Source organism: Paramisgurnus dabryanus, chromosome 22 (assembly GCF_030506205.2).
Source record: "Paramisgurnus dabryanus chromosome 22, PD_genome_1.1, whole genome shotgun sequence".
Lineage (NCBI taxonomy): Eukaryota > Metazoa > Chordata > Actinopteri > Cypriniformes > Cobitidae > Paramisgurnus > Paramisgurnus dabryanus.
The window spans coordinates 31824804-31842297 of NC_133358.1; the positions used below are offsets into that span (position 1 = coordinate 31824804).

Genomic DNA, 17494 nt, shown 5'->3' on the forward strand with positions numbered 1-17494 from the left:
TAACTTAAAAATCCACACACACTTGTTTAAAGACAGTATGTTTTTCCTCACTGGTGTTTCAATGAAGATCATTTGAAAGCTACACTTGCAGAAGAATGAAGAAGATCTGAGACCTCAGGAAGTGTTGGATGGTGACAGCTGTGTTTGTGTCTGGACACCCCCCCATCTCTTTCTGATGCTGATGCTGGTCAGGCGTACATGCCCCCTGGCCCGAATCTATTGACTGACTTTATTAAATAAACGCCTCTGAAATCCTTCCACCAAAGTCTGTCTTTATAGGATTAGACTTGCACAAACAGCTCTCCATCAGGGGTTCCTACAAATTTCCCACCCCGCTTACATTGAGATGGAGTACCGGTAAGCATCAACGTCACCAAATGGTCAACAAATGGATGTCTCTACAGCTGTGACCCACCGGACTTTCCACCAATGACAAACTTTCCAAATGTTGCCATGAAGCCCCTCACCATTTATAGACAACCGACCAACACATAACCCAACAAACAAAAGTGTCCAACACCTTGGAATAAGAGTAAATGAGAAGAAGGATGTATCGCTTTATGGACCTGGTTTAGATGGAAATATACAGCCAGCATACAAACCAGTGGAATTAATTTGTGTGGATATTAAGACACCAGAAGCAGCTGTGTTTAATAGCTTCTGATAGACTCAGGTAATATATCTTATTTCACTTTTGGTGTATTTCATGACTTTATTTCGTAGGTTTTGTGTCTTGATACTCTATGTGGGATTTGTTAAGGCATTATCAATTTTGGGTTTTTTTACACCCACCAGCATTTTTGAGATAGTTTAGATAAAGTTAATTATTTAATTCATTGTTAATAACTGGATTGACCTCTATAACAAAATAATTGTATTTCCTCTATTTTAAATTTGAAACTTTAGTTCTTCGTGAACACAATGAAGATCCTGCTTGTGTTTCTTCTGGGTCTTCGTCTTGTCATGGTGATGGGGTGAGATGTTTTTCGCTGGCCTTTACATGAACTCTTTAGCAAACACTGTACTGACATGCTTACGACAGGCGTCCTGTGCAAAGCACTTAATGTTAAAATGAGAAACACACATTTGTCATTTTATTTTCACTCTGTGTTTAGTTATTACCCATTATAGTCTTGTAACTGGCCAAGTTTTGGTTGAACATTTACTTTAGGCGTTGGTGTGAGCAGACGGTAGAAGAGAAGGTGGAGAGGATCATCTCACCGCGTCTACAGCTGGAGGTTAAATGTGCTGAGGTTTATCAATACAACACTCAAGGTTGGAGATTGGATGTGGAACGAATGCGCCACGAGCATGGTGGTGATGATGGCATTGCGATGTATTACAAAAGTCAGGGTCCCAAAGGGTCATGTTACTTATTCAAGTGAGCAAACAACACTTACTGTATTGTGCTATACTAAAGACTTTAATATTTAACTGTAAATCTCATATAACTTTACAAAGACGTGCCATATTCCTAACTTTTTAATATTGTAATAAAAAATTTGTTACTGTATTAACACGACATACAGCACTTTACGCTCCGGAGTCTAATGCTATTTGGGATATGGACAGCCTGATGACAGAAGTTTTTATACGTCATGGCAGTGTTTGTCCTTTCATTTATATATTTATCATTTATACCCATGGTGTCACACACAAGGCTTAAGGCTATTCCTAAACTAAGACTAATATTTGAGCTGTCTCAACTGAAAATAACTTGCAATGACAGATCTTAAAATAAGACAATGCCATTGATTTATCTAAAGATACACAACAGTGACATCATTTTCTACACTGAAAAAAAATATTCATTCAATTTACTCCATTTTTTTAAGGTAAGCGGTTGCAATCAATTTATTTAAGCTACATTTATATAAAAAAGAAATACAAAACAAAACAAAAAACTTTTGTTTAAATGTAGCTTAAATAAATTGATTGCAACCGCTTACCTTAAAAAAATGGAGTAAATTGAATGAATATTTTTTTTCAGTGTAAGGCATGTTTATAACAAAATAAAATTGATTAATTTAATTGATTTGATTGATTCTGGCTTTAGCTAAGCCTTGTCTGTAAAACCAGATCAGAAATTGTCATAAATGTCACAAAGTAACAAAAACTTCACAACCTAAGGGAAGTCTTGATTTTTTTCTTTATTTAATGATGGTTTAATATATGATCTGCACTTTTTTTCATAAGATTCACCTATTTATTTATTATCACATAGTTGTTATCTAACAAAACATTTTCACAGTGAAAAAATAATTTGCAGTATTTGATGTTATTTATCTCATTAGCTCCTATTGTTTAGATCCATGTGTTTGTTTCACTTCCAGACTGCCGGAGATTGAGACAGAAATGGTGAACAGAACAGTGAGACAGTGTTGTGAAGGCTGGACCGGGCCGCACTGTTCACAGGGTAAGATCACCTGTCATTACTCTCTTCCCAGATAGCAGACGACTTTGAGCCAGATCCACACCGGATCCAAGCCGAAGTCACCATCTCCAATGCATATCCGGCCCTGAGTCATCTGCTGATGATATTATAGTAGATATAGTAGGGTGACCATACCTGCCATTTTTCAAAGGCACGTCCTGGCCAGTATTTTGAGTGTGTCCTCCAGAAGTCGCATTTGTCGACCGCAAACATCATCAAGGTTTATTATTCCAGGTTCTACTTCCAAAAACAACTGTTACATTTATCATGTTAAGAATGAAATGTGTATGTCTTAAGAAAAAAAATTTTGTTCATTTTATACGGTTTTTTTACTGTGAGAAAGGATGACATATGCAGTCGACAAATACAACTTCTGGAGGATGCACCCAAAATCCTGGCCAGGATGTGTCCGGCACATATGGTCACTCTAATATAATATGGCTACTCTAAATGTCAATGCATTAAATACAATCAACACCAAGGGCCCTATCTTGCACCCAGCGCAATTGACTTTGTCAGTGACGCATGTATCATTCGTATTTTGCGCCGGCGCACAGCGGGGTTTTTCCCTCCACAGATGCACGTCAGCAAACTAGGGAATGAACTTGCGCTCCCTGGGCGGTTCAGCGCAAAAAGGAGGCGTGTTGCGGCGCAAACCATCTCTTATGCTATTTTGCAGTTTCAAAAAACAATTGCGCTACTAACCAAAAAAAACTAGTCTAAAGTCAGTGGCGCGTTGCGCGTGGTTCATTATGCTATTTTAAGGGCGCATGCTTGACCATAATGTATAGCGTGCACAACGCGCACACACTTTGCTTATCTAATCTACACAGATGCAACAATTATTTTTGCAAATCATAAATTGTTACACTTAAAAATATTAATACACGAGATAAGGGGAATCATAGTGGTGAGCATTGTGGTGATAGTTTTTATTTATTCTCATGCAAATAACGATTAAAATATTTTCATAACTTTGTTGTGTGGCTGTATTACGTTTATTTTATGTAAATAATAGTTAAAATGTTTTCATAAGAAACCTTAATGTATATGAACTTGATTTGTAAGAGTACTTTGGGGTTGGACCTTGCTTGCGTTTCTTGGGTCCGATTTCAAAGCCCCCAAACCCATTCAGCTGTGAGGGTGGACGCAGCGATGTCCTCTGCTGGCGTCAAGTCCTGAGGCAGATCCACCTCCCGTTACACGGCGTGCCCAATTTATGCTGGCGCAACGATGGGGATGCCAGCTGATGAGACAATTGTGGATATTTCCTCTCACGCCTGTTTAACCTACGCTGATTTGGTCGGGTTTCTCCTATCCCCATACAAAACAACTTCTCTGTCTTTGACGTGGGTCTCCTCAGCTGTAAACCGCTCCTGGCGTGCGCCTGGTAAATCCGTCATAATAATAGCAACCCGCCATGGAACTTGCGCCCTTGCGTTTAAAGGGAATGTTGGATAGCGTTCTGATTGGTTTATTTGACGTTACGCCCAAACCACACCTATGAATAATGAACCTACTTCAGACCAACCTCTTATTGATTTGCGCCCGGCGCAAGAGTTATTTCTCACGCCGGGAAAATAGCAACAGCGCCCAAGATCCGCCCACAAACTCACTTGCACGTTGCGCTTCGCACTTGCGTTTCAGATCGTTAAAATAGAGCCCCAAGTGTCACCTTGATGTATAAAGTAATTTCTCTTAAAACTCAAATGTGACCACATGTTCAGCACATAAACTATAAACATATTAGACAATCACAAAGTGTCACAATTCTTTTTGAACCTTACAGCTGTTGTTTTCCTGATCTGTGTGTGTCAGGTGTGGGTGCCAGAGGTCAGTGTTTCTCCACCTGGACGTGTGAAGAGTTTCCTGGTGTTCACAACACTTCTCTCATGGCATTGGAGCAATGCTGTAGTAACCTGTGGGGTTTGAGCTGGAGAAACGCTTCGGATGAGACCTGCCTGTCCTGCACGTACACACTCCTACCAGGTACATGTTTCTGTGACCATAGGGTGTGGTTATTACAAGCTCCAACCAATACCAACATTTTAATTTACAATGAATGACTTTGTTGGTGTTTGTTAGATTAGTGTGAATTGGCCATGAGAAGTACTAAACTTGTCGTGCATCGGATGGGCTACAAACAAAAATGATAAACAGCCGCCCACAGAACCCTCACATCATTATGGTGATTGTGGCATGGCCAAGCTGCAGTCATATTTTTATAGAGAAAGTATTTTATTTAAACCATGCCACAACATATTTATTTAAGATGTTCGTTACGAATGTATGTTTATTTAATTAAATAAAATGTTTATTAATTCTGGACATAAAAACTGCCAAAGCTGCTCATTATTGACAACGTTTAAATGTGCAAGTGGCCACTATTTCAATATATTTTAATACATTTAATAATATTCAGTAACTGTAATGTTATATAGTATGTTAAACTTGATTATTTTAATACATTATATTTGTAATATTACCATCAAGGTACTGTGGGTCCCTGCTCCTTCTTTCTATCCATTAAACGGTCCTTGGCCTGATAAAGGTTGAAGAACTTTGACTAGGGTTTAATCCTGTTTATAAATCTGGTTTTAAACTGATTTAAACTTTCTGTTCCTTCAGACATGAGTTCTCCTCTTATTCGTGGGGGTCTCATCCGAGGGGTCCGGGACCCTCAGGCCTCTGCCACCTGTATGAGTTGGGGTGGATCTCACTATCACACCTTTGACAGGAAACACTTCCATTTCCAAGGCACCTGCACGTATCTATTGGCTTCATCTACGGATGGGACGTGGACTGTGTATATAAGTTCAGAATGTGACAGCTCAGGTCACTGCAGTAAGGTATAAACACAATGAGTTTTTTCTCATACTTGTTTTAACAGAATGAATTAAAAAGAATTAAAGCAATCAGTTAAACCAGTGGTTCTCAAACTTTATTGGTGTGCGGCCCCCCTTGGGTACGATGCATCCCTTCGTGGCCCCCCAAAAGAAAATGTATGCCATTAAACATTCTAAAACGTATCATTTTAAGTAAACAAAACATATTAAATTATACAATGTATTGCTTTTGGTTAGTTGCTTTATATTTCTGAGGTTACGTTACACAGAATTTATGATAAATTAATGTATTTTATAAAATGTCATAAAACTGGGGGGCCCTGGCACCATCTCACAGCCCCCAGATTGAGACTGACTGGGTTAAACATCTTAAAGTCACCTTACTGCGCTAAATTTCATCTCTCTTTAAGTCATGTTTTAAATGTCATATTCTGGGTGTAGAAATGTATGACTGGTTTCCCAAGACTTTGTTATTTTTTTACAAAGGAGGATGTAGAGAAACTAACTTACATGTAACTCAAATTTTATATCTAGCCACAGGTTTATTGGCTCATTAATATGTGTGTTTCCTCTATTAAAAAACAACAGAACAAATCTCGTTAAACCTTATTGTCTGCTGGCTGTCTGATTGAAAACCCTGACTTCTTGCCAATTTGAATCTTGACGTAGCAAGTAACAGCTGTTTTTCTCTGTTTAACTATAGACCCAATAGACCTACAGTTTGCAGCCTGATCTCATGAGAATTTGTATGCATTTTTTATGAGTTAGCTAATTTGTACGATCGTAAAAACATTTCATTATCATTAAAGAAAATAATAACGTAACCTTGCCCCTAACCACAACTTCACAGGGGCAAAAGCAAATTGTACAATTAGCCACCTCGTAAAAAAACATATGAATTGAATTTGGTTACATGTCGTTTTTGCCAAAATAACTTGTGAGATGTCTGATATTTCATCATGTAAGCAGTGATCACAAAGTGTTTGTGTGTCATTATTGTTTTTGGCCAGTGGTTAGACTAGGGTGAACATACGTGCCATTTTTACTGGACGCGTCCTGGCCAGGACTTCGGTGAGTCTTCCGTAAATCGTATTTGTTGACCGCATATGCCATTCAGTTAAAAACACAATTGTAGTTTCATTCTTATCTTGAATGTAATTATTGCTTTTCTGTAATAATAATAATAATCCTCTATGACGTATGCGGTCAACAAATACAACTTCCGGAAGATGCATCCGAAATCCTGGCCAGGACGCGTCTGGGAAGAATGGCACGTATGGTCACCCAAGATTAGACATTTCTTTACAATTTGTTTTAGCCTAGATGTCTGGGCTGTGTTTTGACGAACATTAGATGACTATTAAATGCAAATTTGCTTGCTGGGGACCACGCATTTTAATATAATCAAGACATAAAGCTCTATGAATATTAGGAATGTTGGAATCAAAGTTGATATTAATGATTTTATCATTGTAGGTTTGAGCTGTGCAACTCTCAGCTGAAGTTGCATTGAGATGTTTATCTTCTGCTCATTTGTTTGATGTGTTTAGGCTCTCAGGATGATGTTGGGTCTTGGTGTGGTCTTCATCCATAAAGGCAACATGACGATTAATGGTTTAGTTCTCCCACAGGGTGAATCTCTTTTCCAAAACGGTATGAACAGCATTGTTTTATTTATCGACTAACTTCAGCTATAAATACATCACACTATTTACTATTCATATGGAGATGAAAAGAAAAGTTCAGATGCAAAAGCTCCTAAACACATGCTCTCGATATGTCCCAGCAGGCATATGACTGACCTTCAACTTTGAAATATGGTTGAAACAATGTCAGTTCTTGTTTCAGCGTTGAAACAATGTTGGTTCGACAGTTCATGCTTAACGGTTGCAAAGGGTTAATATAATGCTTAAAAATCAACTTTAAAATTGTGTTGAAATAATGTCAGTTGTTTGTTTAACATTGATTAAATTTGCAAAATCAAAACGTAATTTAACGTTGATTCAACCTTGTCCTTGACATTGATCCAACGGTGAATCAACATTGAAATGTCCGCTGGGCGTATTTATTAAATACTTGCGCTTCAAATGTGCTTACTACCATCATGCCTAGAAGCACTAAGCAGGTTTTGTATCTGAGCTCTTCAAATGTTTTCACAATTTATTACCTTTGCTAAACTAACATTTAATGTATGACCATATATCATGTTTGTTTAGCAATTCTGATGCATTAATTTGGAAATTAAATACTTCAGTACTATCAGTTTAATGTTCAGAATAACTGTGAAGAATATCAACTTTGACCTGTATGGTTGAATACTTTGTAAGTTGCTTTGGATAAAAGTGTGTGCCAAATGTCTCAATGTAACATAAATGTTGTGCATGGATACTTGTAGAAGATTTTCAGCTGTTTCTTGGATGTTATATAATGATCTCAACAGATCAGTTCCTAGGAATAGAGAGCGTAAAGGATCTGGAAAATCCCTTTGTATCTAAAATCCCCTCAAGTGTACAGTATGTGTTTGTGTAGTGTACACACTGAAATGTGTTTCCTGTCACATATGTCATAAGGAGTCAGCGTTCACTGGTTGGGCGATTTTGTGTTTGTGGAGAGCGGTTTGGGCGTCCGGGTGAAATTCGACATGGATAACACGGTGTATGTGACGGTTACCGCTGAACACCAGACGGCCACTCGGGGACTCTGTGGAGTATATAACAATATCCCAGATGGTGAGAACATTAGAGAACGAGTAAACTATGTAAACTGACACATCACAGTCTGTATGGACTGCTTACAAGATAAAACAGCATCATGTTTACATAACCAAAATATATAATCATACTGTAGTTTATAATCATACAAACTACCCACAGTCCTTAGCTCAATCCAGTGCAGTTTAATATTTTTCTTTTTTTATTGCATTGCATGGAGGATGTTTAATGAAGAGATTTTTCATGCAAACTCTCTTGTAACTCACAGATGACTTCACCACCAGCAGTGGAAGTGTTTCACAATACGCCGCCAGCTTTGGAAACTCATGGCGGGTTCAGGATCAGAAGTCTCAGGTAAATTACAGTTTGGTTTTTCTGTTTAGTAAGAATTGCATAGAGGAAACGAGATTCTGTTTTGTTTTGTTATGCCATGGCTCCTGAAAAGCATTCTGGGTAATACAGTCAGATCTCTCTTCAGCAGATCTGTAATGATGCAGCTGAATTGGGTCACAGCTGCGATGTCACCACTGATGTCGCCTTACGCCGTAATGCAGAGACTGCCTGTCATCGCCTGAAAGAAATCCCATTCTTACACTGTCATCACCGGGTATGCGATAAAACCCTTTTGTTTATTACAGTTATAAAATGTAGCTGAATATTTTTAACCTCATCTGTCTGTACAGGTGGATCCTGGTCCTTACATAGACACATGCCTCTATCTGTACTGCAGTCTGGGTGCGAGCGAAAGGAATGCGGCAGTCTGCGATACTTTAGCCGGTTACGTGCGCGAGTGTGCGCAACAACACATCGTAATCAGCTGGAGGGGGGAGGGATTTTGCGGTACGATTTCTATGTTCTGAAAAGTGACTTTTTTAAAGGCGGAGTGCACAATGTTCGGAAGCCAATGTTGATATTTGAAATCACATAAACATACACGCCGCTACCCCAATAGAATCTGGACCTTCCTTTGACAGACCCGCCTCACACATACGCAACCCCGGCAAGGATGTTGGTTAGTAGACACGCCCCTTACGGCTGATTGGCTACAAGTGTGTTTTGGTAGTCGGCCCGACTCCCTTTTCCAAAGCGTTTTTCAAACATTGTGCACTCCGCCTTTAACATTAAATTGTTATAGCAGTAAATTATTATTCGAGAATATTTAGTGAAAATTGTGACACTTAAAAAATAAAAGGTCAGGTTGAGTGCTGTTATATACTACACGTTTTGCATTCACAATATAGACAGTAACTATAAAGATAAGTAGGATATGATAAGGATAACATTATGCTAAGCTTGCATGTTGTATTGTTGCAGTCATAAAGACTGGTGTAGATGGCCTGTTGTTGCTGGAGTGGTCACCGACCTCCTATAAATATTGAGGGACCATCTATAAAGCAAAAAATATTAGAGGGGTCCCTGTTTTTTTTTTTTCAAATTAAAATACCACATGAATATAAAATTCATGTGTTGCGCTACCACAAAGCTATACTGTCCATTATTTGTTCCAATTTTGCAATAAACAAATCCAAAATATTTCTGTCTCAAATAAACTCTCAAGTGCGCCTCGCACTGTTATCTGAAGGAATTGACAGATTTGGATTTAAAGGACAAGTTCGGTATTTTAGACTTAAAGCCCTGTTTTCAGATTGTTTATGGTGAAATAGAATGGTTTTGACTGAAATTTCGACATTTGCGGCTGCCCTGAGAATTTTCGCGTGTTTGTGTTTCAGCTCAGACCTCTACAATGGGTTTAATGGTGCACTGGAACAATCCTTCCTAAAATGCATTAAACTTTCGTTTACAAAGACGTGAAACTCACCGAGTGGTCAGGGGTGTTCACTGATATGCTCACACAAAAATCGCTGCAAAATACGCATTCCAACAGGTTTTATCGTAGTTTTTACCAACTCCATTGACTATTAGATGTCCTGTGAGGTACGGTATTACTCCGCGCCGGGAACTTTGTTTCTATTCTTGCAATTGGCAAAGGCGGATTAGCGCCACCACCTGGGCTGGAGTGTCTATTATTCAAGCTCTAAGCGGAAGAATGTACGGGTGTGAGGCGTTTGGGAAAATAGGTCCACAAGTTAACAACGAATGCTAAAACAGCTGTTGGAAAGCATCTTTTGCAGTGATTTTTGTGTGAGCATATCAGTGAACACCCCTGACCACTCGGTGAGTTTCACGTCTTTGTAAACGAAAGTTTAATGCATTTTAGGAAGGATTGTTCCAGTGCACCATTAAACCCATTGTAGAGGTCTGAGCTGAAACACAAACATCTGAAAATTCTCAGGGCAGCCGCAAATGTCGAAATTTCAGTCAAAACCATTCTATTTCATCATAAACAATCTGAAAACAGGGCTTTTAAGTCTAAAATACCGAACTTGTCCTTTAAGATTGAGTTAGAGGCTTTTAAAAACTTCTCAAACTATTATTTCACACTTATTTGAGGGGTACAAATTGTTAGAGTTTGAGTTTAAAGGGTAATAAAGGGTTTCATTGATTAAAACGTTGACCAAGGACCAACGAAAATGTTGATCCAGGATCACATCTTACTTTGTGAAATCATAAGCAACCCTATATGACGGGGGGGGGGTTAATGGGGGTGGGGCTTAGCTAGGTGACCCCCATAATCCTTAACATACTTTGAACACTTTATGGTTTACAAAGAAACTAAACTAAAGCAAAAACAGGCGAGTTTGCATACTTTGATTAGTATGCTATTATAGTCATAGCCATAAATGATGAGTTTTTTTAAAGATCTTCCACCGTGATGATCCGTAACTGTGGTTTCTATTCACAGAGCGTGTGTGTCCCAGCGGTCAGGTGTTTTCTGACTGTGTGACGTCCTGTCCCCCCAGCTGCTCGTCTCCTCTCCCGCCTGCATCAGGACAATGCAGAGATGAGTGTGTTGGGGGCTGCGAGTGTCCTCAGGGTCTCTATCTTCATGCCGGTCAGTGCCTGAGACGAGACGACTGTCCGTGTTTCTACAGACGCCACACGTACGGCACAGGAGGCACAATTACACAGAAGTGTAACACCTGGTGGGTTGAGCATCGTAACAGGAAATAGACACGATTGGTTGTGACATCACAGAGGATTGAGTTTAGAGAAGAGTGAGGCCGTCAAACTACAACTGCAAAGCAGAATAGCAGACACAACACATTTTCTATGGCTTTTATATTTTGTGTGTTTATTTGTTAGCGTATGTCGAGCGGGTCAGTGGGAATGTTCTGGAGAGAGGTGTGAAGCTCAGTGTACTGTGACTGGTGGAATGCACATCACAACATTTGATCAGAAGAGATACGGCCTGCAGGGTGGCGACTGTCGCTTCACAGCTGTAGAGGTGATGAACACTTTTATCATCATTGTGTCACATTTCATCTCTAGTATTTATTGTTTGAATGTTGTGTGTGATGTTGTTTAATGATGTTGTGGGGGTTTGTAGGATTTTGTAGATAAGAAGCTCACTGTGACTATCAGTGGAGGCTCATGTGCTGGTGGAGGAGCTGATGGATGTCTGAGAGAACTGAGCATCACTGTGCTTCATACAACAGTGATCATTACAGATGCAGGTCATCCATCTGTCCAAATATCCCTTCATCTCTATTCATCCATTCATTCAACCAACCATCCCTCCATCCATCCATTCATCCATCCCTCCATCCATCCATCCATCCATCCATCCATCCATCCGTCCAACCATCCCTTTGTCTCCATACATCCCTTCATCTTCATCCGTCCATCTATGCATTCATTTCCATCCAATGAGCCCTTCATCTCCATCCAACCATCCAACCATCCCTTTATCTCCATCCAATCATCCCTTCATCTCTATTTGTTCAACCCTTCATCTACATCCAACCATCCTTCCATCCATCCGTCCAACCATTCCTTTTTTCCATCCCTTCATCTCCATCCAATGATTCCTTCATCTCCATCCATCCGTCCAACCATCCTTTCATCTCCATATAACATCCCTCCATCCAACCATACCTTCATCTCCATCCAGCCATCCCCATCCCCATCCCTCTATTCATTCATCCAACCAACTATGTTTTCACCTCAATCTATCTAACCATCCATCCCTTCATCTCCATCCATCCTTCCATTTTTTTTCCAACCAACCATCCCTTCATTCCATCCCTCCATTCATTCATCCGTCCAACCATGCCTTCATCTTCATCTATCTAACCATCCCTTCATCCCCATCCATCATTTTACTAATCCCTTCATCTCCACCCAACCATCCCTTCATCCCCATCCAACCATCCCTTAATCTCCATCCCTCCATTCATCCATCCATCCATCCATCCATGCAACCATTACTTCATCTCCATCTATCTAACCATCTAACATCCCTTCATCCCCATCCCCATATTTTAATGAATCCCTTGATCTCAATCCAACCATTTATCCATCCGTCCAACCATACCTTCATCTCCATCTAACCATCCAACCATCTTGATCTCCATCCATTCATCCCTTGATCTCCATCCATCAGTCCAACCATCCCTTTATCTCCATCCATCCATCCATCACTTTATCTCCATCCATCATTTAAGTAATCCCTTCATCTTCATCCATCCATCTATCATTTTATTAATCCCTTCATCTCCATCCATCATTTAATGAATCACTTCATCTCTATCCATCCATCTATTCTTTTATCTTTTCAGTTCTATATCCCCATCCATCCTGTGTTATCCATTCACTCCTTTATCATCAATCCCTTCATCTCCAGCAATCCATTCATGCTTTTGTTCATCTCTTTATCTACATCCATTCTTCTTTTATCAGTCCAACCATCCCTTAATGTCCATCCACTGCTTTATCGGTATCCATCCAGCCATGTCTTTCCTCATCCTCTTAATCCATCAAACCATAATTTTTAAATATTGCATCACATATATCTCTGTCATCTCTGTCTTTCTATTCTTTCTCTCCCTTCTCTTTCTCTGTCTCACTGACCATAAGTTGTTGTGGTTTCAGGTTCAGTGATGGTGAATGGTCAGAGGGAGATGCTGCCGGTCATAACAGGTGATCTGATGGTCAGAAAAGCTTCCTCTAGTTTTCTGGTAGTTCAGGCGTTTGGAGCTCAATTGATGTGGTATCTGGACGGTCCTCTGCTCTTCATCACCCTACAGCCTGGCTTTGCTCATAAGGTACCATTAAGACTGCTAGAAATGGAAAATTACTTTTCTGTTTAAGTTTGTTCACTGGTAATTCTTTATGGTGACACAGAAATGTATTTTCTTTGTTGAAATAGCTATTTGTTTAGTGTGTATACATATTCTGCATAATATTGTTTAATTGTGGTGGCAGGTTCGAGGGTTATGTGGCACTCTGACCTGGAGTCAACATGATGACTTCACCACACCTGAAGGTGATGTAGAAAACAGCGTTCCCTCTTTTGCCAACAAATTCAGAATAGGGTCATGCCCTGTACCCTCAGCCATGACCTCTGACCCCTGTGGGACGTATACTCAGCGCAGACAGTACGCAGAGAGCGTTTGCTCTGTTATCCAGAGCTCTGTGTTTCAGGTTAGTGTGCTGTGATTATGCATTTCATAAAAAAACTCAAACTATTCCCCTAGTGCAGCTTTACAACGGCGTGTCCTCTGTTTTGCAGCCATGTCATGATGTGGTGGACAGAGAGTCATACCTGCGTCTGTGTTTAAGTGAGGTGTGCAGCTGTGGCCCTCTGAAGTCCTGCCAGTGCACTGTCCTCACTGCTTATGCCCGTCAGTGTGCCCAGGAGGGGGCACCGGTGAGCTGGAGAAATCGCACCTTCTGCCGTAAGTCACAGTGTTATCTTCTTCTATTCACTATTTCATTTATTTATTTTGTTAAACCCTTATGGTTTGCTGAAATTGCATTAGGTGTAGCAAAGATTTTAACACCCAAAAAAGTGCTGTTTTGACTTTGAATGACTTCTTTCGTGCCAGCGGTGCAGTGTTCAGGTGGACAAGTATATCAGGATTGCGGGCGTCCATGCGGAGCTTCTTGTTCTGATCTGTGGCGAGGTTGGAGCTGTGAGGATGAGGACGGCAGGAACTGTGTGCCAGGGTGTCAATGCCCGGACGGACTTGCACAAGACAGTGAGGGTCAATGTGTTCCGGTTGACATGTGTCCATGCATGCACGGAGACAAAATCCACCCTGCAGGAACTTCCATACAGAAGAACTGCAACAGCTGGTGGGTATCTTATTTATAGTAGTGATATGAAGCTGTAGGGGTGAAATCTCAGTGAAAAGTATTCATGCAGAATTTGTTTATATTCTAATATTTGGTCTTCACAATCAAAGCTGTCAGAAGACGTGAAATATGTTTGTTTTTTCTTTAGTCACGTAGGAAGATAAAACAAGAATAACTGTGTCCATAGTGTCAATGTTTTAAGGAGATTTATGGTGGTGTTGTGAAAAGCTTTCTACTTTATGAGACTTTATGGTGCTCCCAAATTGATTCTTATCATCTGCACTTTGATGACCTATCATCAAAGGAGAAAATGTTCTTTGTACTCAAATGCATTTATGTGTGCCAAAGTTAAAAGGAAACAAGAATCTTTGATAAATCACAGACTAACAAAAGGGAACAGATCCAGTCATAATACAGGCATTTCTTATATTTGCCTACTAATGTTATGAAATATTCATTGCTCTTGCAATACTCAGCAGGACATTGCGATGGGATATTCTGTATAGTTTTGAGCATGCTCTTGTATATGACCATAAAACCAGTCGTAAGTCCAACAGTTTGTAGCAAGACTGCTAGACTGTTCTGGCTTGTTTGGTTGCTTAATATCCAAATCAGCCTATCGTAGTCTATATTTGGGCTGCATAATATTACAGAAAAGTGCTTCTATGATAACTTGTTAAATAATAAAATATGCAATACAATAAGCAAGGAGTAAGGTATAGGCAGCAGAAATAAATAGCACACCAAGGTTCCACTGCGCGTTGGGTCCTGATCACAATGTCGGGGATTATTTTTGCGATAACAACCTGCTGACTATACATTATCACGTTTATTACACGACTATTTACCTCAGGAGTAAGCTAAGGAGCATTAAATATGTCGAGGCTCACGACCGGCGGGTTGCGACTGTGGTGCCCTTGAGCAAGGCACCTTAACCCTAATTGCTCCCCGGGCGCTGCAGGGATAGCTGTCCACTGCTCCGGGTGTTGTGTGTTCACGACTTGCAGTGTGTGTGTTCACTATTCACTGGATGGGTTAAATGCAGAGGTCACATTCCAATTATGGGTTACCATACATTGGCAAATACTTAAATATTGATTCGAAATATTTTATTTCCTCATTTTAATGAATGCAGACCTTCTGCGAGGAAAATGTTTTGGGTTACATATGTTTCCTGAGAAGGGAACAAGACGCTGCATCACTAAGAGAACCCGTTTAAGTTCAGTTTGAAGAATATTCGGTTTTATCATTTGTAAATATAAAGTCATATATGTTATTGAAAGACTTATTTATAATTATTTTTGTGTAATATTAAACTGTTCCTGTCAAAATGATTTGCAGTCGTGTGTTTTTAGTTTGGAGCAAAACCAACCTTGCAATGTTGTGTTGTGGTCTTACTATTCTCTCTACATCAGTATCAACCTAAAACTTTGCCTACACATACAGTACATTTGTGAAGTTGTTAAAAATGTATCATGAATTAGCTGGAAATCATGGACTAGCTGGAAATAACTGTGAATTTGTGATTTCCATGTCTGGATAATAAAGCAATGGGTGCTTGACTAAATACAACAGAAGAAGCCAACACACTGATAAACTGCTCCAAAAAATTTAATGGTGCAACGTTTCTGACGAAGACCTGATGATCGAAACGTTGCACCATTAAATTTATTGGAGCAGTTTAACAGTTTAACTAACTTTCTGTTTTTTTTTTTGTTTGTTTGTTTCGATTATTGTTGCCCAGCACCTGTACCCTAACATTTTTTTTTTTTTTTTTTGGATGTGCAGTCCTCCTCGCTAGCTTTTGCTTGACTAAATATGTCACATCAGAAGAATAGTTGGCACACAAAGCTCCAAAAGGATCATTTTTTGCCATGGACTCCTCACACACGTGAGAATCTACAATTAGAAAGCTTTGGAGCTTCTTGCCCATGTCTGGAAATGAAGGTGTAGGTTTGCACATACTGTATGTGATCACGGGTGTTTCACACGTGCCATCGTGTCTGAAGTTTAAGGGGGCGTGAGATATCTGATGAAGTCACTCTATGACCCGTGAGCTGCTTTCTCGGGATAGGTGGATTTCATTGCATGTCTTGCACCTCACGCCAGCCGGAGAAACAGCTGTAAAACATTAGCACACACACACTTATGAAGTTTATTGGAGTTTATTTTATTTTATTTAGTGGAATTTGGATCCAAAGGATTATGAAACATAGATTACTTCATCTGTGGTGATGTTTGCCATTGCACAAGACAGCAATTATCCTCCATCCATAAATTTGTCATATTTACACTCACATCATTCAGTAACACTTATGACTTTCGCTTCTGAGGGAAAGGTTGTAAGCATATAATAACATTGACCTGGCATTAACCAGGAACATCCTGGTAACTGTATAGCAGCATGCTAATGATCTAGAACAATGCAAAATGCACATAGCAACCTCTTAGCAACCAACCAGAAAATTCTCTCTGTCTGTCTTTCTTTGGTTGTGTAGCGTGTGTGCACGTGGCGTGTGGACCTGCACAGATCTCACCTGTCCTGAGGTCAGTCAATGTCCAGGGTCTCTCATCTTCTCTCCTCACTCATGTTTGAGAACGTGTTCAAGTCCAAACTCTCCTCTGGATGTCTGCACCGAACCAATCCACGGCTGTGTCTGCCCTGAAGGGACCGTGCTGCTGGTACGTCATCTGTCAATCATAATTTGATTGGCTCAGACAGCATAACAGACCAATCAGCAACATTAGCCCCATCCCACCCTGATGTTTTTTTATTGAATTCTGTTTTATCTCTGTTTTTGCGTTGACAGGATGATAAATGTGTGACGCCTGATGAATGTCCATGTCACCACAACGGCAAACTGTATTTCAGCAACGACACCATCTCTAAAGACTGCAACACATGGTGATTTAACAACATTTTAGATTCAATGTCTATTATAATAAAGTATTGGTTTAGCATTTTAATCTATCAGAAATGAGTGAATGTTCTTCTGTAAATGTCTCTCACAGCGTCTGTCGAGATCAGCGTTGGCACTGCGGTCAGCTGTTATGTGCAGGTACCTGCGTGGCCACGGGTGATCCTCATTACATCAGTTTTGACGGGCGTTACTTCTCTTTCCTGGGCGACTGTGAATATGTGCTGGCCCAAGAGACGAGCGGTCTGTTCAGCGTGACTGCTGAGAACGTTCCCTGCGGGAGCACAGGGGTCACCTGCACAAAATCTGTCACGCTGACTGTCGGCAACACAGCCATTCACCTGCTCAGAGGTAAAACACATTTAATTCTCACACAAGCCGATTAAA

General features: G+C 40.1%; 2 protein-coding genes across 2 annotated transcripts in view; both read left to right on the forward strand.

The window, feature by feature from the left end:
• The first annotated feature begins 921 nt into the window (after positions 1–921).
• LOC141281399 (SCO-spondin-like) lies at positions 922–4524 on the forward strand. Its single transcript, XM_073813137.1, has 5 exons — positions 922–974; positions 1172–1381; positions 2334–2416; positions 4253–4423; positions 4520–4524. Exons 1-5 carry the CDS (start codon positions 922–924, stop codon positions 4522–4524), a joined length of 522 nt encoding a protein of 173 aa, XP_073669238.1.
• Positions 4525–5064: 540 nt separating this feature from the next.
• LOC135740502 (SCO-spondin) overlaps positions 5065–17494 on the forward strand; it is a 96382-nt gene continuing 83952 nt past the window's right edge. Inside the window, exons 1-16 of the mRNA XM_073813138.1 lie at positions 5065–5283; positions 6831–6933; positions 7851–8009; positions 8260–8345; positions 8470–8598; positions 8675–8831; positions 10795–11035; positions 11196–11337; positions 11440–11566; positions 12984–13156; positions 13317–13535; positions 13624–13789; positions 13940–14189; positions 16688–16871; positions 17000–17094; positions 17202–17458. Of these exons, the coding sequence (XP_073669239.1) occupies positions 5065–5283; positions 6831–6933; positions 7851–8009; positions 8260–8345; positions 8470–8598; positions 8675–8831; positions 10795–11035; positions 11196–11337; positions 11440–11566; positions 12984–13156; positions 13317–13535; positions 13624–13789; positions 13940–14189; positions 16688–16871; positions 17000–17094; positions 17202–17458 (2707 nt within the window). The remainder of the gene's footprint in view (positions 5284–6830; positions 6934–7850; positions 8010–8259; positions 8346–8469; positions 8599–8674; positions 8832–10794; positions 11036–11195; positions 11338–11439; positions 11567–12983; positions 13157–13316; positions 13536–13623; positions 13790–13939; positions 14190–16687; positions 16872–16999; positions 17095–17201; positions 17459–17494) is intronic.

Coding starts and splice junctions, on each gene's coding strand:
- LOC141281399 (XM_073813137.1), top strand. CDS start 922: ATGAAGATCCTGCTTGTGTTTCTTCTGGGTCTTCGTCTTGTCATGGTG. Junction 975..1,171: donor CGTCTTGTCATGGTGATGGG/GTGAGATGTTTT, acceptor CATTTACTTTAG/GCGTTGGTGTGAGCAGACGG. Junction 2,417..4,252: donor CGGGCCGCACTGTTCACAGG/GTAAGATCACCT, acceptor TGTGTGTGTCAG/GTGTGGGTGCCAGAGGTCAG.